This window comes from Natrix helvetica, assembly GCF_964273705.1.
Source record: "Natrix helvetica genome assembly, chromosome: Z".
NCBI lineage: Eukaryota > Metazoa > Chordata > Lepidosauria > Squamata > Natricidae > Natrix > Natrix helvetica.
Window position 1 is genome coordinate 47,579,340 of NC_138554.1, and position 26,031 is coordinate 47,605,370.

General features: G+C 38.3%; 1 protein-coding gene across 1 annotated transcript in view; it reads left to right on the plus strand.

Annotated features, from left to right (window-relative positions):
* The first annotated feature begins 17,286 nt into the window (after positions 1-17,286).
* Positions 17,287-26,031, plus strand: part of TNS4 (tensin 4) — a 38,993-nt gene continuing 30,248 nt past the window's right edge. The window contains exons 1-2 of the mRNA XM_081932881.1: positions 17,287-17,337; positions 24,243-24,830. Coding sequence (XP_081789007.1) covers positions 24,359-24,830 — 472 coding nt within the window. The 5' untranslated portion in view covers positions 17,287-17,337; positions 24,243-24,358. The remainder of the gene's footprint in view (positions 17,338-24,242; positions 24,831-26,031) is intronic.

Below are 26,031 nucleotides of genomic sequence, written 5' to 3' on the forward strand. Positions count from 1 at the left end.
GGGAAAAGAGAATAAAGGCCACAGATACCTGCACAGTTGGGGGGGGGGATATCAAAGTCCCACCCCTTTTGCATATGTATTATGGACACCGCTCCCTGAGGACACCTCTGCTCTGCCACCCACAATGGAAACCATAGACAACTTTGTATCTTTAACATCAGAAATCTGATGTTGGTAGAGGCAAAAGTATGGTGGGGGAAGTGGGATCAAAGAAGGATGAGATACAAAGTATTGCCATCTTCCAAATACACCTCTAATATGAGAAAAATGTTCCCTGGCCCTTGAACATCAAGTGTTGAAGATAAATGAGAATGCAGCCTAAAACTAGTAGTGCTAACCAGAAAATGATGGATAGTGGAACCAAAAAGCACATGACCATAGTAAATGAAAGTAAGAGATATGTTACCCGGAGAGGTGCTGGACTCCTATTTGTTCTAACTTTGATTGGATTCCTGCACATAATGGGGTGAAGAATAAACTTAGTTGCCCAAGTGGTCCGTTTCAAATTAAGATGTTATCATTTAGAGATACAGAAGTTTCTGAAGGCATACTACAGTGCAAACTATCTGACTTTCCCATTTCTAATTCTCCAGTACCAGAAAGCATGATAACAATAGCAATAGCACTTATACTTATATACCCACTTCACAGTGCTTTACAGCCCTCTCTAAGCAGTTTACAGAGACAGCATATTGCCTCCAACAATCTGGGTCCTTATTTTATCGACCTCACAAGGATGGTGAAACTTGAGCTGGTGAGAATCGAACTGCTGGCAGTCAGCAGAATTAGCCTGCAATACTGCATTCTAACCATTGTGCCACCAAGGCTGTTCTGTGGTTCTGTTCTGATTGTTCTGCTGACAGTAGGTGGAAGAAGAAGGCCCTGTCTTCCCCAGTTTTCCTCCTAAAGTTTCTTGATAACACATTCATGATATGAGAAATCTCCAGATTTCCCTATTCTGGCTGATCAGAGTACTCTATAGCTTGAATTTAATGGGACTTCCTTTAGAGTCAGCATGCTTCCAATTATGCTCCAAAATGTCATAAAACAGATTCCCAATATTTTGGGTTCACTGGAATCTAGAGAGCACATTATGAGTTCTTATACCATTTGGCTATCAAGACAAATCAATATGGCCTATTACAAAACACACCTACATATAAAGTCATGATTTTTGTTACATTCAAATAATTTGTAAAAATTATTTTTAAAAATATATTTAATAAGATTTCAGAAAATAGTGTTATATTTTGAATGAAACTGGGCATTTAATATGAAATATTTAAACAATCATATCACATTATGTTGAATTAAAAGTGAATTGATTCAGAGCCATGGCGGCACTATGGTTAGAATGCAGTACTGCAGGCTAACTCATTACTCACTCCAGGAGTTCGACACAGTCTTCCATCCTTCCCAGGTCGGTAAAACGAGGACCCAGATTGTTGAGAGCAATATGCTAACACCGTAAACCACTAAGAGAAAAAGGACTTTGAAGCAGTAAATAAGTCTAAGTCAGGGATTGCCACTGGCATTGCTCACTTCACTCGCTCGCGTACTAGCCATACATTGCTCGCACATGCTCAGTAGGTTGCAAATTGTTCTGTGCATGAAAAAATTGCTAAGAAACATTCCCCAGGGTCGCTGCTGGTTCTGTGACCAAGGCCTAAATACCACTACCGGTTTACCTGAACTGGTGCGAACCGGTAGCAACCCACCTCTGGTCTAAGTGCTATTGCTATTATCCTGCATCACATATTTTGAATTATAATGGTTTGTTTTGTATATAGTAACATTGAGTTTTGAGGTGAGCAATATGGTACAAAAGACCATGCATTATATTTATCAACATCACAAATTATTATGATTCAGTCAATAAACCAGTGCAACATATTTACTTTCTATTATGCAGAGAGCAACAGGACTCACTAATTTTGCTTCCAGACCTACTTGGTTCAAGTGAACTATTATGTAGAATTACAGACCAAATTATCTGCCATTGAAAAGCCTCACAAAACCAGATCTTTCCCTTGTAAATTGGAACAAATGAATAGTATGGTTTCCAAATCAGCTCATTTCAACCTTGTCTCATCCCATCAACATAACCATTCAAAGGCTGTAAAAATTCCAGCATTGTTATTCTGGTGTGAATAGGCATCTTAAGTACAGGACATTTTATTCACCCTGATCCCAAAATGTCAGACTGGGCAATGAAAGATTACTTTTTCTTGCCAAATTTTTTTTTTCCAAATGGCTCCTTGAAGATATACAATTCCATGTGCTCCCGTTTATTTATTAGGCACAGCCTTGGTCTCCAAGGCCTTGGTATCTCACCTGTCCTATCTTCAGCTAGCGATATCAGATTGGATAGTTTGAGAAAGATAAGAGTTGTCATAAAACAGCAGATTCATTTTCTGGGTTTGGCTTCTAAATCATACAGTTTAACGATGTTGGCTGTCTGACTGTTTCTGGCTCAGCAAACTGGCTGAGGAACTCTGGGAGTTGAAGTCCACAAGTCTTAAAATTGCCAAGGTTGTAGACCCCTAGTCCAGATCACCCAGTCAGAACAGCTTTTTCAAGCATAAAGTTCTGTTCTGTTTTTACCTGTCCCAAAGTCCATCAAATGGTATTAGGCATTTTTTTTAAAAAAAAGATACATGCATGTTGATAAAGTTAACTAAAACTAACAAACATGTGAGCAATTCATACCAGTAGCTGGAATCAAGCTCACAAGTGACTCAGTTCCTGGCTTTCTTCCAACCATTGTTGTTTAGTAGTCAATTTTAGGGAAAGGCACTGCTGCTTTTGTTCATGGACTCTGAACCTCTGTAAATCCTCCTCAAACTTCAAACTCCCTACAGCAACCTTAGCAAATGGCTATCCAGACTGAGGAAATGCTTGCAATGGAGAATGTACCCATTCCCCCAAAAAAATCTGGCCCACAATTTAATATTTCATATACCTAGAAACATTCTCACGATGCTAACTCAAATCTCTATTTCTGTGCGATTTCCATTTACCGGTTTTTATCTTGTTCAAAGGAGAACAGTTCCATTTCATCCTCTATATCAGTATTTCACAATCTTGGGCACTTTAAGATATGAGGACTTCAACTCCCAGAATTCTCCAACTAACATGGCTGGCTGGGGAATTCTGGTAGTTGCAATCCATACAACTTAAAGTTCCAAGGATGAGAAACACTGATTTACATTATGATCCTCCTGATATTGGAATGCTGATTCACCTCTTAATCTTCTATTCTTCGGTCTAAGGATACTCTATTCTTTTAACCAGGCCTTTTGGTTAAAACAATGAGTAATCTATACTCTCCAATACAACCACTCCACTACTCTCTTGCTATGGAATGTGTGCCCAAGTCATTGTTGATTCTTGACTAATGCCCAGGCTAGTCTTTGCAGTTTTCGCAAGATTCTGGAAGTGGTTAGTCCTTTCCTTCTTAGAACTGAAACAAATTGAGCTGACATGCAGTGATGCAACTGTTGGAAGAAATGACTATCTGGGTTCAGTTCTAAGTGGGAAGAAAGATACTGGAAAGATGATGGCTGTTTGGAAAGATGGTTTAGTGATGAACAGGATCACATGGTTTGAGGCAAAAAAAGGAAGAGAAGAGATGCTGAGAGTGCCTGGGTTTTATGTCCTCTCTGGGCTTTTGAATTTGAGCTTGTATTCTGATTGGTTGTCAGACTCCCATGGAGTCATGCAGAGGTAACTTTGTCAGTTGTGTTTGTGTCCCAGCTTTGTTGAGCCTTGCTGGGTGATGATGTAATGAAGGGGCTTTGGGCAATTTCTCCTATGGCTCTGCCTGAAGGAGGTAGATCTTTGTTATGTAGAATAGACTGGCCCAGGCCTTGATGGCCCATTGACAAAGGTCGGGGGGGCTGAGTTTCTGCCTCCCTTATAAGGGACATATTCTGCCCTTTTAATATTTCTTAAAATATCTCATTTTTCTAGGAGAGGGGAGGGTGCTAGTTTCCTACACAACTTTATACCTAAAGTGGAATTGGAACTCACAGTCTCTTACTTTCTAACCTGATGGCTTTAAAGTGCTACACCAAACTCTTTTCCTTTAAGAATAATTCTTTTTTTGTCCCCAAGAAGATGTCCTCTTTGCTGCCAAAAAAATGGGAGTTATAATCATAGCAAATCTGAGGGCAACAGACTGTGCAAGACTGAATTATTCAGATACTTAATCATACTTCACAATGATTTTTAGGTCCTTCATTAAATAAGTTTATTTTTAAATATTGTTATGGTTGGTTGCTTCAAACAGGCAGCAATAAATTTTCATCAGATAATGAATATTACAGTTTCAAACTAACCCCTTTTTTCTTTGTGAATCATTAAAATAACTCCCTTTATGTTCCCGTAAAAAACTTTTTACTTCCTTTATAACCTAGATTTCCATGGAATAGGATGATTTGACTGGGAGCACAGAAATGGGCAAAAGACGGAAGCAGCTTCCAGTTTTTTTAAATTATGGAATTAACTCACTAATAAACTTTGACAGGAGGGGGAAAATCAGAGGAACAAATAAAACCATGTTGTTGAGACAGAGTCCTCCACCCATGCTGAGTCAACATGGGTTTTTCTTTTAATTATCCAGAGTAATGTGACTCACTTGAAGAAAAGAGATTAACAAGATTCCTAGGAACACCGTTTGTTAATTTATAGCAAAAAGGAGTTAAGGTATAAGAGAGACCTGCAGGATCTAACAAAAGCCTATCTAGTCCAGCATCCGGGTTCTGGAACAGTTAATTCAGTGCCTATATATAAAGACTTTGCCCTGGGATGGAGCACTGAATATCAGGATTTCATCAGAAACACAGAATTTCATGATGTAACAATGCAACTCCATACAAACACCTTCTTGGATCCTTCCAAAGCAAACTCCTCCCCTTTCGTATGATGGACCTTAACAAAGGGACTGAGCAATGCGCCAACTCCAGAACAATTTTAGGAAGCTTTTAAAAGTGTAAAACCAAGACAAAGAATAAGAATATCTGGACAGAGCACACTAGATACACCCCAAAACACAACCAAGAATACAACGTTACTTTCATTACATGTTCATGCTGAGTCCCCCTGCAGCATGCCTCCTTATATATGTGCATGCAATGTTTCTGCGCACGTACCACAGAAGCAGAGTCTATATCTTGTATACAATGCTGCTATTCAGTGAAGGGACTGACTTAAAGTATGGCTCCTTAAAGAAAGGCTGAACCAACTTTCAGCCCTTAGCTATCAAGCAATGTAGGGCTGTGTCTTGAAAAGAAGTGGGAGGAAAGAGAGGGGTAGGGTGGAGAACAGTCAATTCTCTATCCCATGGAGAGATCATAAGTGAAGTAGCACCAGAGGAGCCATTCTACTTTCGCCTTTCTACTGCTTCCCAAAGCAGCAAAGGAGATGGAAGATAAGATATGCACTCTTCCCTTCTTTCTTCCAATTTCTCCTTTCATCCATAGCAAGATTTCCTAGCTTGTTTCTGCCACCAACATCAGAGAAGGACTGACTTGATGTTATCATTTCTTCAACAGGGCTTAGTGGGGGAATTCCATAAAGGGGTGCCATGGGGCTTGAATCTTTCCCCTACCCTTTTTATCTTCTGCATGAAATTATTGGAAGAAGTCCCAAAGGTGCTTTTTCCAAAAGGCAACTGGACTTTCTTGGTTTGGTATTTGAGAATGATTTGCTTCTCATTCAAGAAGCTTCTTCGGTTCTTCAGAAGCGAATCATTTTCAAAGAAAAAAAACAAGAAAGTCCAGCTGTCTTTTGGAATAAGTGCCTTTGGGGCAACCATAACCTGGATGATTGAGAATCTCCATAGATATTGAAAGAAGTCATCTGCCAGTTAAGGATGAAGTATCGTTAATATACAGATAATACCCTATTGTGTATCTTCACCACTGGCTGAGAAACTCCAAATAACCCTTCCCTGATTTGTCTAGCATAAATGGAACAGAGAGAAATTTGGACATGCTTTCCAGATCCTGTTATTATACCCTAGAAAAATAAACTGGAATCCCTGTAGTATCTGTTTCTTGATCTGGCCAAGCTTGAAGGGCTGATGTCATCTTAAGAGCCTGTCCAAGTTTCTCTCTGTTCCATCTTATATCAGACAAATCAAGGCAGGTTTGTTGGAATTTCTTATTTCCATCTCTGGATTGCATAATTGCTTCTCTGCATCCCTCCTGAATAGCCCATTGCTTTTTATCCATTTGAATGGCTCTTTCATACCTTTCCCCAAGTCTATATTTCTTTACAAGCAAAACTGCTCAGGTGGTGTGTGAAGACTGCAAGTGGATCTGCATGGATTTGCATGTGAGAAATCAGGCTCAGGCTCAATTATTAATTTGGAGTGGCTTTTCATTCAAAAGCCTCTAGATTCTAGATTAGTAGCAACTTGGTTCTTCAGTATCAAATGTAGACTTGCAAGTTGGGTCTCCTTGGATTCACAACCATTGCTGGAAGAAAACCATGCTCAGGAGGCCTTTTACTTAGCACTGGGAAATGCACCAGGAAACTTATCTTGAGCTGAAGATACTAAAGAAGATCATTCATGCCTTGCATCTTGCATCTAGATTACTATAATTTGCTTTATGTAGAGCTGCTCTTGAAGACCACCCAAAAACTTCCAGTTGTACAGAACCACAGTCTGCATATTTAGGGATAGTTCAATCAGAATAGAACTGGAAGGGGCCTTGGAGGCCTTCTAGTCCAACCACCTGCTCAAACAGGAGACTCTATACAACTATTCCAGACAAATGGCTGTCCAGTCTCTTCTTTAAAACCTCCAGTGATGAAGCACCCACAACTTCTTGAGGCAAGTTGTTCCACTGATCTATTGTTCCTACAATTAGGAAATTTCTACTTAGTTTTAGGTTGCTTCCCTCAAGAAATTGTTTCCATTCATTTCTTCTTGTTCTGCCTTTAGGACAGGGGGTTGGAGAATAAATCAAATTAGTAGAGTTGGAAGGAATCTTGGAGGTCTTCTAGTCCAACCCTCTGGTCAAGCATACATGTGGCTGTACAGTCCCTTCTTTAAGTCTTCCAGTGTTGGAGCATTTACAACTTCTGGAGGCAAGTTGTTCCACTGATTAATTGCTCTCACTGTCAGGAAGTTTCTCCTTAATTGCTTCTCTCCTTTTTGTTACTGGCATACTGGTATCACTATTACAGGAACTGCACTGCTTGGCAAGATGCTGCTCTTTACCTATAATGGCAGCATATCTGCAAGACTGCCTTTCCCAAGTAGATTCTTCCTGCCCCAACCAAATGTGTATAGTATGACAAAAATCTTGCCAAGAAAACTGCAGTCCAGCTAATCCCACTGTCAGTAGTCAGTACTGACTCAAAGAAAAAGAAAAAGAAAGAGGGGCATTGCCCAACTGGAAACCATATAGCTGAGCCATGGTTTTGTTTTTCCTTATTATGTGTGGATTAGAGGTTTTAACTTGGACCAAGCATTTTTGTGCAATACCATTCTTGTGGCCTTTTGAAGACTTGATAAGGCCTGCTTGTTTCTAGTAGTCTCAGGAGCCTTGCTAAAGTTGGGATAGCTTGCTTCAATTCACACAACTTTCTGAAGATTTGTTAAGACTTAGGTGTTTCAAAAGGAATTTTATGGGTTATTTTATAAAAACTCTTATTTGTGTATTATGCATTGAATGTACAATTTTTATTAATATTACAGTAGTAAATGGTTACTATGCTCCTATTTATATCATTTACAAGTAGTCCTTGACTTCGACTGGTTGCTTAGCAACCATTCAAAATTGCAACGGATCCAGAAAGGGGATTTATGACCTGGATCCAAAGTTCTGATGCTGGTCTCCCCCCACCCATGGTCACATGACCACACTTCAGGCACTCAGCAGCATGGGTGCATTTATGGATGTTTGCATCATCCTGCTGTCATATGCCCTCAGTTTGCAATGGTTTTGGTGAAAACCAGCACTTACTTTCATTTTTCAGCAAAATGTACCCTAGTGAACAATGGGTTCACTTAATGACCACAGCATTCACTTTATGATCACTATGTTTGCTTAACCAAAACCATGAAAAAGGTAATAAAACTAGTTGGTCACATGACCAAACCATTTTGCAACTGTTACAGCTTACAACCATAATGGGCAGACTCTATTATAATCTTAACTTGTAGAGTACATGGGCAGCCATTCAGGCTGAAGTTGTACAGTATATATATATATAAATAGTGGGATGAAATGGTGGGATGGTGTGATGATGGTGGGATGAAACCGACAAATGGAACATACAGCTAGAAGGATTTAAATTATTTAAAAGAAATAGACCAAATAAAAGAGGAGGTGGAGTTGCACAATATATAAGAAATAACTACATCTCTACAGAAATAGAGCACAACAATGATGAGAACTATCTTGAATGCATTTGGGTCAATATTAAAGGTTGTGGAGGAAATGACATTGCCATAGGTCTATACTACAGGCCACCCAACCAAGCAGAGGAAGTAGATGAACTTTTTGCTAGTCAGCTAACTAAGGTATGTAGGAAGCGCACCACAATAGTAATGGGAGATTTTAACTACCCTGACATCAACTGGGAAACAAACTCTGCACCAAGTGGAAGATCCAACAGGTTCCTAACAAACCTAGCAGACAACTTTGTTTTCCAAAAAGTAGAGAGGGGAACAAGGGGATCGGCCACATTAGATTTAATTCTCACTAACAGAGAGGAAATGATAGAAGGTGTTGAAGCCACAGGAACCCTGGGGGCAAGTGACCATGCAATATTGCAATTCAACATTATGCAAACACAAGTAGTAGAACAAAATCAAACTAGAGTCTTGGACTTTAAGAAAGCTAATTTCAATAAACTTAGAGAGAGCATGGAAAAAATTCCATGGATGAGAATCCTCAAGGGGAAAACAACTCAAGAAGCTTGGGAAATTTTGAAAAATGAGATTACAAAAGCCCAGTCTAGCACAATACCAATGAAGAAGAAAAATAACAGCTCCCAAAAGAAACCAGCATGGCTGCATAAAGAACAATCTGACAAACTGAAAGACAAAAAAGTTAAGTATAAAAAGTGGAAGGAGGGGGACATAACTAAGGCAGAATATCAGCAAATAGCCCGAGCCTGTAAAGATGAAGTGAGGAAAGCTAAGGCTCATAATGAAGAAAGGCTTGCCACAAAAGTAAAAATTACCGTATATACTTGAGTATAAGCCGACTCGAGTATAAGCCGAGACCCCTTATTTTACCCCAAAAAACTGGAAAAAGTTATTGACTCGAGTATAAGCCGAGGCTGGGAAATGCAGCAGCTCACGGTAATATATATATATATATATATATATATATGTATGTATGTATGTATGTATGTATGTATGTATGTATGTATGTATGTATATATATATATATATATATATATATATATATATATATATATATATATATATATATATATATATATATATATATATATATATATATATATATATATATATATATATATATATATATATATATATATATATATATATATATTGCTCGTTTGCGTCCGGGTTTCATGCTAGTCTTTCATGCTATGAAACAGAGCATGCGCAGGCTCCTTACCTCTATTGCGTTTAAGCTGTACTGCACCTGCGCGGTAGGACTTTCTTCATTCGCAGCCCATCCGGATGACGTGTCACGCTGGGAGCTGCATCTTCTGTGAATGGCGATCCCGGAAGCACCGAAGCCTCGGCCACGCGCAAGTAAGTTTTTTTTTTTTTTTTTTGTTCACTGGAGTATAAGCCGAAGTGGATTTTTCAGCCCAAAAAGTGGGCTGAAAAATTCGGCTTATACTCAAGTATATACGGTAACAAAAAAAGCTTCTTCCAACATGTTAAAAACAAGAAAAAAGTTAAGGAAACAATTGGTCCATTGCTAGGAGAAAGTGGCAAAAAGGTGACAAGCAACAGGGAGAAAGCAGAACTATTTAACTCATGTTTTGCATCTGTCTTTACACAAAGGGATAAAACAGTCCAAACTATCAAAAGCAGCACCACAAAAATCAGATTAGGAACACAAATTGAAATAGGGAAGAAAATGGTAAGTGAGCACCTGTCTACCCTAGACGAGTTCAAATCACCAGGACCAGATGGATTACACCCCAGGGTTCTGAAGGAACTCACAGAGGAGATCTCAGAACCACTGAATTATATCTTTCAGAGATCCTGGAACACTGGGGAACTACCAGAAGACTGGAAAAGAGCTGACGTGGTTCCCATCTTCAAAAAAGGGAAAATAATAGATCCAGGAAACTACAGACCTATCAGCCTGACCTCAATACCAGGAAAGATTCTGCAAAAAATAATCAAGCAACAAATTTGCGAACACCTAGAAGCAAACAAAGTAATAGCCAAAAGCCAACATGGATTTGTCAAAAACAGATCATGCCAGACTAATCTTATTGCATTCTTTGATAATGTGACAAAATTAGTGGACCAGAGGAATACCGTCGATATAGTTTATTTGGACTTCAGTAAGGCTTTTGATAAGGTAGACCATAACCTACTACTAGATAAAGTAGAAGAATGTGGGTTAGACAGCATCACCACCAGATGGATTCGTAACTGGCTGACCAACCGCACTCAATGTGTAGTCCTCAATGGAACTGCATCTACATGGAAGGAAGTATGCAGTGGAGTACCCCAAGGCTCTGTTTTAGGCCCAGTACTCTTCAACATCTTCATCAATGATTTGGATGAGGGAATAAATGGGGAACTCATCAAATTTGCAGATGACACCAAGCTGGCAGGAATAGCCAACACTCCAGAAGATAGGCTTAAGATACAGAAGGATCTTAACAAACTTGAACATTGGGCACTATCTAATAAAATGAAATTCAATGGTGAAAATAGTAAGGTTCTACATTTAGGCAACAAAAATGGAATGCACAGGTACAGTATAGATGATACCTTGCTCAGTAGTAGTAACTATTAAATGGATCTTGGAGTCCTAGTGGACAACCATTTAAATATGAGCCAGCAGTGTGCAGCAGATGCCAAAAAAGCGAACACGGTTCTAGGCTACATAAACAGAGGGATAGAATCAAGATCACATGAAGTGTTAATACCACTTTATAATGCCTTGGTAAGGCCACATTTGGAATACTGCATTCAGTTCTGGTCGCCACGATGTAGAAAAGATGTGGAGACTCTAGAAAGAGTGCAGAGAAGAGCAACAAAGATTAATAGGGGACTCTAAACTAAAACATATGAAGAATGGTTACAGGAACTGGGTATGTCTAATTTAATGAAAAGAAGGACTAGGGGAGACATGATAGCAGTGTTCCAATATCTCAGAGGTTGCCACAAAGAAGAGGGAGTCAAACTACTCTCCAAGGCACCTGAGGGTAGAAAAAGAAGCAATGGGTGGAAACTAATCAAGGAGAGAAGCAACTTAGAACTGAGGGGAAATTTCCTGACAGTTAGAACAATTAATCAATGGAACAGCTTGCCTCCAGAAGTTGTGAATGCCCTGGAAGTCTTTAAGAAGATGTTGGATAGCCATTTCTCTGAAACGGTATAGGGTTTCCTGCCTAGGCAGGGGGTTGGACTAGAAGACCTCCAAGGTCCCTTCCAACTCTACTATTGTATTGTATTAAATAAATCTTATAAATAAACAAGATTTTGAAATTCCAAAACAATTTCTTGCCTTCAGAAATATCAGAATTTTGGTGCCAATATGACCAATATTTCTGCAAGTCCAAGGGCAACTGCTCTGGACTCATACATTGAGAAGGAGCTTATAAGTAATGCAGAAATAAATTTTGTTCAGCAGATTGCTCACATCTATTTCAAGCTGGACTCTACACTGAGAGTCAAGTATGTTGAGAATATTGAGGCTGGCATGCATCCAATTTTAATGGATGAGCTTCTTTTTGTTCAGTCTCATACTTTTAGACCTGTAATTATCTTAGTTTATAAAAGGTGCCAGAGGCAAATTGGTTGATTAAATTGCAGAGATTATAATCCATTCTTTGAAGGAGGATTATATTTCATTTCCACTGAAGGAAGCAATTATAAATTCTTTATTTTAAAACCTTCCACTGTCTCCTGATGACTAGACAACTATTGAACCATTTATTTATTTGTCTAAGGCCCACTTTTCTATTGAAATGAATTCTCAAAATGGCTTCAAATTTCCCTTTCATGAATGGTGATGGTGGCATAACTCCAGATTTATTGGATAAGGCTGATTATTTGAATCTTTATCAATCTAAATTTATATTAATTATCAGTCAGTTTTGGCTTTCTTTGCAGATGACCTACATTGAGAATTAGACATATGCTTCTCAACTGTATTTATAACATCAGCTAGAGAATAATAGAATAACAGAAAAACAGAGTTGGAAGGGACTTTATTTATTAGCACTTATATACCGCCCCCTCTCCCAAAAGGGACTTTGGACATCTTCTAGTCCAACCAAGTAAGAAACTGATATCATTTTAGATAAATAGCTGTCCAATCTCTTCTTAAGAACTTCCAGTACAATAATAATACAATACAATAGTAGAGTTGGAAGGGACCTTGGAGGTCTTCTAGTCCAACACCCTGCCTAGGCAGGAAACCCTATACCGTTTCAGACAAATAGCTATCCAACATCTTCTTAAAGACTTCCAGTGTTGGGGCATTCACAACTTCTGGAGGCAAGCTGTTCCACTGATTAATTGTTCTAACTGTCAGGAAATTTCTCCTCAGTTCTAAGTTGCTTCTCTCCTTGATTAGTTTCCACCCATTGCTTCTTTTTCTACCCTCAGGTGCCTTGGAGAATAGTTTGACTCCCTATTCTTTGTGGCAACCCCTGAGATATTGGAACAATGCTATCATGTCTCCCCTAGTCCTTCTTTCTCTTAAGGTGACATACCCAGTTCCTGCAACCGTTCTTCATATGTTTTAGTCTCCAGTCCCCTAATCATCTTTGTTGCTCTTCTCTGCACTCTTTCTAGAGTCTCCACATCTTTTTTACATCGTGGCGATCAGAACTGAATTCAGTATTCCAAGTGTGGCCTTACCAAGGCATTATAAAGTGGTATTAACACTTCACGTGATCTTGATTCTATCCCTCTGTTGATGCAGCCTAGAACTGAGTTGGTTTTTTTGGCAGCTGCTGCACACTGCTGGCTCATATTTAAATGGTTGTCCACTAGACTCTAAGATCCCTTTCACAGTTACTACTGTTGAGCAAGGTATCATCTATACTGTACCTGTGCATTCCGTTTTTGTTGCCTAAATGTAGAACCTTACTCTTTTCACTATTGAATTTCATTTTATTAGATAGTGCCCAATGTTCACGTTTGTCAAGATCCTTCTGTATCTTCTGGAGTGTTGGCTATTCCTGCCAGCTTGGTGTCATCTGCAAATTTGATGAGTTCCCCATTTATTCCCTCATCGAGGGGCGGCGCCTAGGAGTAGAGCCTTCTCTGTGGCGGGCCCAGCCCTGTGGAATGACCTCCTCCCGGATATTAGGAATACCTCTGACCTCCGCTCCTTTCGTGTAAAGCTCAAGACCCACCTTTTTCAAGTTGCTGGCCTGGCTCAACTTTGATCCAACTATATCGCTCCTGACGGGTTTTTTATTTGGGGTATTTTAATTGCATTCAATTTATTTAGGGGTTTTTAAACATTGTGTTTTTACTTGTTTTTATCTATCAGTTCACCTCCTCCTTGTATATGTCGTATATATGTCTTGGTATATGTTTTGTTATATGTATGTCGATATATTTATTTCCTATGTTTTGTTGTACGCCGCCCCGAGTCCTTCGGGAGAGGGTGCGGCTAAGAAATAAATATTTATTATTATTATTTTTTTATTATTATTATTATTATTATTATTATTATTATTATTATTATTATTATTATTATTATTATTATTATTATTATTATTATTATTATTATTATTATTATTATTATTATTATTATTATTATTATTATTATTATTATTATTATCCAAATCATTGATGAAGATGTTGAAGAGTACTGGGCCTAAAACAGAGCCTTGGGGTACTCCACTGCATACTTCCCTCCATGTAGATGCAGTTCCATTGAGGACTACACGTTGAGTGTGGTTGGTCAGCCAGTTACGAATCCATCTGGTGGTGATGCTGTCTAACCCACATTCTTCTACTTTATCTAGTAGTAGGTTATGGTCTACCTTAACAAAAGCCTTACTGAAGTCCAAGTAAACTATATTGACGGTATTCCTCTGGTCCACTAATTTTGTCACATTATCAAAGAATGCAATAAGATTAGTCTGGCATGATCTGTTTTTGACAAATCCATTTTGGCTTTTGGCTATTATTTTGTTTGCTTCTAGGTGTTCGCAAATTCGTTGCTTGATTATTTTTTGTAGAATCTTTCCTGGTATTGAGGTCAGGCTGATAGGTCTGTAGTTTCCTGGACCTTTTTTTTCCCTTTTTTGAAGATGGGAACCACATCAGCTCTTTTCCAGTCCTCTGGTAGTTCCCTGGTGTTCCAGGATCTCTGAAAGATATAATTCAGTGGTTCTGAGATCTCGTCTGTGAGTTCCTTCAGAGCCCTGGGGTGTAATCCATCTGGTCCTGGTGATTTGAACTCGTCTAGGGTAGACAGGTGCTCGCTTACCATTTTCTTCCCTATTTCAACTTGTGTTCCTAATATGATTTTTGTGGTGCTGCTTTTGATAGGTTGGACTGTTTTATCCCTTTGTGTAAAGACAGATGCAAAACATGAGTTAAATAGTTCTGCTTTCTCCCTGTTGCTTGTCACCTTCTTGCCGCTTTCTCCTAGCAATGGACCAATTGTTTCCTTAACCTTTTTTTTTGTTTTTAACATGTTGGAAGAAGCTTTTTTTGTTAATTTTTACTTTTGTGGCAAGCCTTTCTTCATTTTGAGCCTTAACTTTCCTTACTTCATCTTTACGGGCTTGGGTCTATTTGCTGATATTCTGCCTTAGTTATGACCCCCTCTTTCCACTTTTTATACTTAACTTTTTTGTCTTTCAGTTTGTCAGATCGTTCTTTATGCAGCCATGCTGGTTTCTTTTGGGAACTGTTATTTTTCTTCTTCATTGGTATTGTGCTAGACTGGGCTTTTGCAATCTCATTTTTCAAAATTTCCCAAGCTTCTTGAGTTGTTTTCCCCTTGAGGATTCTCATCCATGGAATTTTTCCCAAGCTCTCTCTAAGTTTATTGTGTTGGAGGACCCACAAATTCTGATGGCAAAACATTCCACTGATTAATAGTTCTATCGGGAAATTTCTCCTTAGTTCTAGGTGCTTCTCTTCTTGATTAATTTCCATCAATTACTTCTTGTCCTGCCTTCAGGTGCTTTAGTAGCAGCCCCTTAACTATTAGCTATTGCAACAATGTTATTATGTCACCCCAGTTTTTCATTTCGTTAAATTACACATACCCAATTTGTGCAGCTGTTCGCATGTTTTAGATCCCAGTCCCCTAAGAATCTTGTTGCTCTTCTCTGCACTCTTTCTAGAATCTCAACATATTTTTTTTGTATCACGGTGACCAAAACTGGGTGCAGTATTCCAAGTGTTGTATTGGATTATTTGGCATTATAAAGTGGTATTAACACTTCACACGATCTTGATTTTATCCCTCTATTAATTCAGCCTAGGACTACGTTGGGTTTTTGGTAACTATAGTACACTGCTGGCTCATATTTAAGTAATTGTCCACTAGGACTCCAAGATCCATCTTGCAGTTACTACATACTATTGATACTATTCTATACCTGTGCAATTGGTTTTTCTTGCCTAAATGTAGTACCTTACTTTTTCACCATTGAATTTCATTTTGTTAGATGATTTTGTCTTCTGTATCTTGAGCCTATTTGGAGTTTATTTTCTTGAGTGTTGGTTGTTCTTACCATCTTGGTCTCATCTGCAACTTTGATGAGTTTCCCATCTATCCCCTCATCCAAATCATTTGAGGTACCCTGCTGCATACGTCTCACCATGTAAATGCAGTTCCACTGAAGACTACAAGTTGAGTGTGGTTGGTCAGCCAGTTACAAATCTGGTGATGATGCTACATAACCCAGATGCTGAATTTAGATAGAGTTCAAATTTCATGATGGTTTTAGTCATATTTCACAGAATGTTTCCAGAATATTGATGGGTATATATTGCTCAAAGCCAATTTTTCTAATCCATGTGGATTCATCTGGGTTTTACGTTTGTCCTTTACCCAGATTCTATGGAGAATTCATCCACAATTTTTGGGTTCAGTTATATCACTATATTCATGGTATTATGTGTATATCTATATTCAAGATACTAAAATTCCTGAACCACTGTTGAATTCAACATTAAAGTGAATCTGAGTTGTTAAGTGAACATGGTTGTTAAGTGAATCTGGCTTCCCTATTGATTGTCAGAAGGTCGCAAAAGGTGATCACATGATCCTGGGACATTGCAACTGTCATAAATATATATCAGTTGCCAAGTACCGGAATTTGATCCCATGTCCATGGAGATGCTGAAAAACGGTCATAAGTCACTTTTTTTCATTGTCACTGTAACTTCAAATGGTCAGTAAACAAGTGATTATAAGTCAAGAATAGCTTGTAAACACAACATTTGTTTTCAGTACAATTTTCTGAAATTATAGACACTCTAGTGTGTTCTTTTATTTTTATACTTCTAATTACAATTGTGAATAGGTTGCTTTACTTTATTGTCATGCTGGTTTTAGTTCTGAGCACATTATGTAGAAGAATGATATATGACTACAGCATATTTGCGGAGGATTGCATGTGTGAAAAATAAAAGGTAGCACACTGCTTTATTGTTCCATTCAGTCTTCTAAAAATTCCAAGCCTTTGTTATAATAAACAAACACTCTATACATGTTAAGGAGAAATTTATGCCTGTCAGGGAACTGAACAGAAAATTGTTTTCTTTCCTCCTCTCCTCATCAGAAATCCAGATAAGATTCTCACTCTTCTTCCAACTATTCAGATTCACTGCTATATTGCTCTCGGTTCATTTTTCTTTGTGTGGAAAGATTTATGTTTTCCTGCCTGCTTAAGGTATGAGCTACGAAGGACAGACTCTGCCTGGCTAATAGCCAGGTCCACAATCAACACTTTCAGTTTTTCCATCACTCCTGGATATAAGCCTAGAGACACACCTAACAAAAATCCAGGTGTGGTTGCCATGAGTTCACCTGGCATAGGCGGGACAGCTCTACCATTAAAGGAATAGCACCCTCAAGGCACTGAGATTTGTTCACACTTTCTTTTTGCCACACTTTGGAGGCTAAGGGCATCAGAGAAAACAGCAGCCACTGAGTTTAGGTAATGGAGAAAATAATTTTCTTTTTCTTTTCTTTCTGCTTGCAACCTGCTTTCTCCTGTTCTTCACAGTGACTTGTCACATCTCACTTTTGCATTTAACAGACTGTATACCACTTCTGTCTAGTAATGATATAAATTCAGGTTAAATGAATTGTAATCTGCAATATCCCTTATTTAAAGTGTTAGCCTTTGCTGTTCAGTATGGAAAAGCATATGATATTTTCTTTGTGAGGGATGTTTTGAATTCAGAGATTTAACAAAACACACTAAAATAAACCTTAGCTGAATGTTTCTCCTTGGAGAAGATCCTGCATTAAATCTATATTGTACAAAAGCAGTACATAAATACTGCTTTTATATTTACTAGACCTAGACATTTTCTGAACATGCAGGTGCCATTCACATGGGGTCAGAGGAGTAATTTTTTTGCTGGACAGTACTTGTAAAACATCTGGATAATACTGACTCATATGCATAAAAAAGTTACCGTATGCCAGTTTCAATGTATATGTTGAATGTGTGAAGAGGACAAGTGAAATCTTAATGCCAGTTCTATCTCTTTTAATGTGGGTTCATTTAACACCAGACATTTAATGAGTGTTTCTGCTCTAGCAATTTGTAGTATCATCCAGCCTTCACTGTAGCATTGTACCACATATGTTGTCAGTCCTAACAACTAATACAAATTATATAATTTGTTCTTTCACAGGATAACATAAAAGTCTTAGATGGCATCACTTGCCCACTTTGATTTTATCATATAATCACTGATTCCCTTACTAAATTCGCAAAGGTAGAAATTGGAGTTTGGTTTATTTTAAAGCATTTTGTTATTATAGGTAGAATATATTCATTCCAATTCATTCAGTGGCAAATTATTTTTTTCTTTAATCATAACTTCAAAATATTTTAGCACCAATTAAAAGATCAGTTTGAAAAGTGGTAAAATGATGCTCTGCAAAGCCATTGGTGAATGTATACCAGTCATACCGATCAATCATACCCTTCCTTTTCCTTCATCATGCATCAACACCAAAAGACTAGTTGGTGGGCAAACTTCATACAAACTTTTGATGATACTAAGCAAAGTTTCTCTATGTGTGTACTTGTCTCTGTTTAACATATAATTCAATTGAGAACATTTGTTCAGGTTCTAATTCTAGTGCAACCTTTTCAAACCAGGTGATTTTCCAAATACATTAGCATATGGACCAGAAGATGCTGAGAAGTGAAGCCCATCTGGAGATAGCATTTAAGGAAATTCGTATTGGTAGTTCCATTTTCCCCTTATTCTCCTGAAACTGGAGCTGCAGAGTTGCACAGATGCATTTCTCAATAGCATAAAAAGAAACTGAATTGGGGGTGGGGTGGGGGATGACTATCAGATTCCTTTGTGGCTCATCTTGCTGGAGAGGTGTGGTGGTGAAATTGAAGAATGTTAGTTACCACAGCTACCAAACCTTGTTTATGTTTTAATAGAAATAATAACTCTGTATGTTATCAAGGATATAGTTTAATTATATAAGCCTTAGAGTCTCACATATTTGGGAATTCAAAGAATATTGAAGTATATGTGTGTGTGTGTTTGTGTAACTGGATGCCAAACTTCTTGCCTGTCTGCCTGCAGATAAAAATATGTTGAGCTAGATTGATTTGTAAGGTAGTCCTGCCATTAAAAACAGGGAGGCTATTGCCTCACTGGGATAATTTGGGTGGTGTAGAAAGGTATCAAATTATCATTGTTTCATTTATTTGGCTTCCTTAGAGGAAGTATCATTTGCTGGACCTCAACTAGTATGAATATGAACAAAAAGCCCTTGGATCTGAAAATACGCATGAAGTGTGTGAAAGTCATGGACGCTGGCTGCCTATGTGTGTCTATCTACTAGATTCCATTGTGCAATTAAATTAAGAACATGTCATCATGAGAATTACAATAAGTATCACCATATCCTCACTGAAATTACTCCACTTTCTTCACACGAATCACTAAAAGCCAGATAGTCAAACATTACAAGTTATAGATAAGTAAAGTAATAGATAAGAATATGAACAAGGGGTGTCTAACTCAAACTTCACCTCATGCTGCAGAAAAAAAATCTGCTCTTCCAACTCAGTCCCCCTATTGCAATATAGAGATAATATTGTAATATTGTGGAGATATCTGTATAGTATAAGCTCCTTGCTTGCATTAAGGAAACTGACCCAACCCATTCCCACCATGGTCCAGACTTCTTCCCATGGAGCCTGTCTGTAAGTATAAAGGGCTGGTAAATTCTTAACTAGAGAAAAATCGTTTCTGATGTTTTTCTAGTTGCTTTTGCCTTCTGCATGAGGGAGGCACCCCAAATGTGATCAGAATTTGGTCTCCATTCATAATGTCTAAAGTGTGAATGATGACATTGAAAATTAGGAATGCTTGGTCCTTTGGTACAATATATTTGCTTTGTTTTCACCTGGAAGGCCACATTCTTCCTGGTACCACTCAAACAACTTAACCACTGCCTCAGACTGAATCTTTTGGGGATCCCATGAGAAAGAGGAAGAAATAGATATCAAAAGTTGTGAGGCCTTCCTTTTTCAACAGCCATATCTGAATGGAGTGAATGTCTAATTAACTGTGCTCTCTTATCTACATATAAAAACTTCAAAAGCAAATTCTTTTATTCCCAAAATGAGATAACCTACAATTAGTCTTTCCCTTGCCTAGCTCCTTCTCCCAAACATGTTTTGATAAAAAAAATAGGAGACATTTCCCAAGGACAAGAATTATCTACACTGTTATGAAGAATGGTGGTTTCCTTTATTAGAGGCATTTTAATGAGGTTGCATAGCCAGCTTGGAGTGTTTCATTATGCATTTAGCATTGGGTTGGACTAGATGCCTCCAAGCGTAACATTCCACAATTTTGTGGTTGCAAAACAGCCATTTCCCATCAATATCTTTCTTCCCCCTCTTTTAAAAAAGCATGTATTCCTTAAGCTTTATTTGCTCTGAAAAATAATACAAAAGTTTCCAAGTAATGATCATTTTCGGTCATTTCTTTTGACCCTTGTATATAAAAAAAAACATTAACCTGGAATTTATAACATGTAGACTAATAAATGTAGTCTCCTTCCAAAATCAAGCTTGACCCCTGGACAGATCAATACAATATTTTTGGCTCCCATTCAGTCTTCTTCTGGAATATTTTTTACTTCCCAGTCTAGCCTAGAGCCTTGGGGTGATCTCCTGTCTAAATGCAAACCAAATCCAGACCTGCTTAGCTTTTCCAGACCTGCTTAGCTTTTTCAAGAACAGCCAAGGACAGTTAAATGCTGCCACCTCTATTCTATTGCCAGGATCTGATCAAAATTCTCAGACAGTTCAGTCTGAAGCAAGTTATTGCATGCGACTCTATACATAAAGCAGATGATCAATTGTTGAGGGGTTGGCAGGGGGGGGGGGGGAAAGAAAGCATAAATTGGAAAGGAGCAAGTTTAAAAGTTTGGACCTCTCCCACCATCACCTCAACTCTTACCTGTTTAGCACTACATACGTAAAAAGGCATGAGGATTATGGACAGCCCTGGAAATGTACAGATTAGCTTTGCAGAGGAAGAGAACAAAAAGGAATTGTTTGTTCGTGGCCAACTGTTATATAATTCCTGGGACATCATGTTCTGGCTGTTTCTCAAAACTTTACATTTACCTCATCTATCAGCCTTCAAAGCAGTTATTCAACTACTGCTAGTCATAACATGTCTATCAAGAGCTTCTCCACCATGGAGGAACTATACCCAATCCATCACTAATTCATCTGCTCCTAAAGAACATACTTAAGTATCTGATTTTTTTTTAAAAAAATCCCTAAATATCATCATTAGATTCCTCTGACATTATAATGAAGATATTTCAAAGATCAAGGGGGTGAAGCAGTAAAGCAATAATGCATACTATGGAAATTGATTAGGGAAATTGATCAGGATAGGAAATTGATTCAGGCTAGTTGTGCTTCTGTCTTTGTCTATTGATGCATCCGCTTTATTTTATTTTATTTTATTTTATGCTGTTTATGCACTTCTATTTTTTTTTCTTTCTGTAAGTATTATTTTATAAACTTTCCAGATCTACTTTTTGCTTACATGACAATTATACATTAAACTCTGAGGTTGAATGTTTAAATTTTGATCTGTCCATCAAGACCTGTCTTGATTCCTCTGAGGCCCTTTATGGTTCCCTTGGGTTTTGATTAACAGTGTTATCTAATGTCTTTGAAATACAGCAATTCTATTGACTCCAGATAATTCCCCTGTGAAGTCAGGATACAATAATTAAGAGATTTTTTTTGTCTATAATAATGGAAAACAGCTGCTTGTTTCCTTATTTCCATTTCTCTTAAGAACTTATATAGATGCAATAACTATAAAACAAAAGCAATATAAAACATAAAACAGCAATAGTTAAAAGCCCAAATAAATAGGTTTTGAGCATTTTTCTTATTTTGAGAATTTTTAAAAAATTCTTCCTAAGCGTCGTAACTTCTTTTATGTATACACTTAAGATAGAATCCCAATAGTAGTTTGTTCCGTAATACTAGCCTTGATATGAATAAAGTAAAATAAAATAAACGGTCACATTAATGATCAGTGGATCTATGGCAAGCAATGAGATGCCCCACCTGACAGCAGGGAGTAGACAGTAGAAGAACAGACAGTCCCCAAAATAACTTGGACCTAAGCCTTACAAGAGTTTATACATCCCGAATTGAATTGGAAGGCCACCAATTATGAAGGAAGCTGTTTGAATACATGGGTGATTTAGGACCCTAAAGAAGCAGTACTTATCGCATGTGATGCAGTGTTCTTGGCTGACTGCAGTTTTCAGAGTATCTTGAAGTGCCACCTTAAGGGTGTATTTCCATAGATCTATCCTACAAACAGCAGTGTTTGAGTTCTTAGAGTGAGGTTTCTCTCTTTCAGGTACAGAAATCTGAAAGCTTGGGAAAGGTTCTCCTGCCTTTGAAAGTATGTGACTGTCCACTGAATTGGGATCTGGATCCAGGAGGTTCTTTGACAAACAAGCTTGTTCCATAACAGGAATTGTAACTCCATGGTGAACAGATTTATCTCTCAAATTGCACACCAGTTCCCAGAATGAATCCCAATTTTGTCTTACTGGAGTTATTGCTAATGTTGCTGTGGCAGTCCTTTCCTGCTCAATATATTCATGACTTAGATATCCTGAACTAGACATAGAAAAATTGCACAGCAGTCATTCAAAATCTAAAACAACCTAAATTAAAATGCAATTAAAAGTTATTTTAGAAGCTTGGGGAAATAGGAAGTCATTCACCTAGTGCTAAAATGATGCTAGTTGTTGCAGTTGACATCTTTGAGGAGGGAATTCCCTAAATGGTTGCCATCATAGAAAAGTTCTACCCTTTATAAAGTCCATCTCATCTCCTTTGGTGCAAGGACCTGGAGAGGGCCTCAGCAGAGGATCTCAAAATCCAAATAGAATATATAGAAGAAGGCACTTCTTCAGGTATCATAGCCCTAAGCTGTTTATAGGTTAATTTTGGTTAAAATCAGCACTTTGAATTGGGTCTGAAAATATAAATGAAAAGCAAATAGTATAATATGTTTATTTTCCTCAGCCCCAATCATTCTAAACTAACAAACTATTTTCAAAAGTAGTCCCATGTATAGCACTTTGCAAAAATCTGCATGGGAAGATACCAGAGCATAAATGTTGTAAGTCTGCTTTTACTCCACATAATGTCACAATTAGTAAATCGGCCAAAGGTGATAAAAGGCACATGGTGCCACCAAGACCACCTGGGCCTCAGTTGACAATGGAGAATCTAGGGCCACTTTCAAAACTGCAAACTTGCTGCTTTCAGGAAATTGCAGACTCCTCTGGAACTCAGCTAGCATAATCCACAAACAGTATCTGTCTCTTTCGCCTGGGTTGAGCCTCAGTTTACAGACCATTTCTGTTCAGGTGCCAATTCTGGGCCTGAAACCAGACTACAAAGCATCAGGATCAGGGATGCCGTCCGGCTGCCATTACTACCGATTCGGTAGTAAACAAAATTGTGCACGCATGCACATTCTCATTTAAAACGATCTGCGCATGCGCACAACATTAAAGAATGAATAAAAATTACATTTTTAATGAAGATAGTTGTGCGCATGTGCAGAACAGAAAATCATAGAGCGGTACGGTCACGTAACCTCTGGAGTTACAACCTATTCGGCCAAACCGGACTGAATAGGTAGGAACCCACCTCTGATCAGGATAAATAATTTTGCCTAAGATCTCCTGAAGCCTCGCTACACTTCCCTTTCTATCAGCTTAGCAAAAAATTGAATACAGAAACAGTTGAAATAGACTGAGTCCAAAGATGGCTCCTTAAGCAAGAATGGATGACAGAGTCCTGACTCCTGACAGTCATCTCAGGCCAGTCACCTCAGGACACTATGAAGGAAACAGTTTCCTTCATAGTACACTCCACACCTCCTGACTTTTCCTTTTGTTGACTTCTCCTTCTGGTCTACATAGCTTCTGTTTTAACATCCTCCTACTTAACATAAGTGCAACAATAATGAGAGATCCTTCCTTTAAATTTTGAACAAAGGGCAGATAACATGCAATTTTAAAAATTTAAATAGCAAACACATAGTGGAATCTTAAACTCCCAAAACTGTAAGGGGAGGAAAAGAGAGAACTTTGACACTTTTTTTCCCCTGTACTTCATCATTAATTAAAAGTAATCTTTCAAATCCATTTTGGCAGAAAATGCATTGGTGCAAATAATTCCTACCCTTAGAATTTATTTGTGAACTATTTTCTTTCCCTCTCCCATCTCCCTTCTCTGAGACTAAAGTGCACTCCTTTCTTTCTTTCTTTCTTTTTTTAAAGGTCCTATGCACATGGGACTTCTCGGTGAATGAATCAGGACCCAACTAAAGTTTACAGGTATTGGCAAAATTGGAATCAATCACAACATAAAGACAAGAAGACTTAATAGCTTCAGGATGTCAAAAGTCATCCCAAATCATGTGGTACGGGTTGGGCAGACAGTATGCATTTCACCCAAAGAAGAACATGCCTGTTTGCAGCATCCAAATGATGGTTTGTCCTGTCACACATTGCCAATGCAGTGTTTTTATTATACAGTGGAAGGCTGGGACAGGAAGAACTTGTTGGCTCAAACCCAAGGATGTTCACCACCTAATAAAGCTGTTAAATCTACTGTAATAGCCACACCTGTGCCCTCTCAACATTGTGAGGACAAACATCAGCAGGAAAAACCAACAGAGCCAAATGAAGAAAGCTATCCAACCTCTCCTACTTTGGATATATCTATTGAGAACTTGAACCGTTTGATCTTGGAAATTGACCCAACTTTCAAGCCACTGCAACAGCCGACCCAGGCAGACAGTCCTCTCCAGGTTGCTCCACAAAGCAACACCAGTGTGGTGGCAAAGCCTGAACTTGATGCATCAGGTAAGATATGGAATCCCTCAAACCATAAGAGATCACTCTAAAAGTAATTCACTTTCCCACCATCTAGAGATTTTAAGCCCAGAGAGCTGAAATTGAGTGCAGAGAATTCAGAAAGCTGCACCCCTTGTTCTTAAGCCCTGAAAATGTATATGAACAATCAAGACCAGTTTCTAGAGGGTGGAGTGGAAGCCTTTCAAAAGCACCGCAACGAATGTACAATTTCTTGCATTAAAAATATGTGTGGAAATGATCTTGCAAGGGATGATCCCGGGGGCTCTTAGATGCCACTAATAAAAAGGCACCAAGGCATATACATTTTTTTCACTCTTAATGGATTTAGTCTTAAAATTATGGCAGATTGGTGAGGGAGGATTACAAATTAAGATTTTGTTGCTTTGGCAACCCATTGAATTCTACAGCTAACGTCTGGCAATCATGTAGTAAAAATTGTCATTCTACCAAAGACTATAAAAGAAGGACTCAAACCCTTCTACTCTTCCTTTAGTCATTTAATGAGACATAGAATGGTTGTTCAGTCATATGTTGGCAATCTTTTAATCCATCAGCTGCCACAAAGCTGTCTCGACTCTGGATGCTATCTGTCTACTTTCTGCCTTTTTAATTATTTTACAAAAGAAAGTGGAAGGAATCAGCAATAGTGTTTTTAGGGTTGTCAAAAGTATATTAGATAGGCATAGGGAAAGGAACTCTCTGTTCCTTTTTCAGGGAGCAGGGATGTCCATAGGTGAGTCAACATTTCACAATACTGTGAAATTCCAACCCCAACCCTTTCCATGGGGAGGTGAAAAGGCTCAGGATTTCAGCGGTTCAAATCTCTAGCACTACGTAATAGAGTGAGCTCCCATTATTTATCCCAGCTTCTGCCAACCTAGCAGTTGTAAAGCATGTAAAAAGTGCAAGTAGAAAAAATAGGGACCACTTTTGTGGGAAAATATCAGCACTCTGTGTGTCTTTGGCATTTAGTCATGCTGGCCAAATGACCATAGAGAAGTCTTCAGACAGCACTGGCTCTTCGGCTTAGAAATGGAGATAAGCACCGCCCCTAGAGCTGGAAACAACTAGTACGCATGTGCGGAGAAACTTTACCTTTACCTATCCCACCTTTATTATTTTCATCAACAACTTAAGGCAACTATATCCAACACACCTTCCTCCTCATGTTAAATTTAATTCGTTCTGG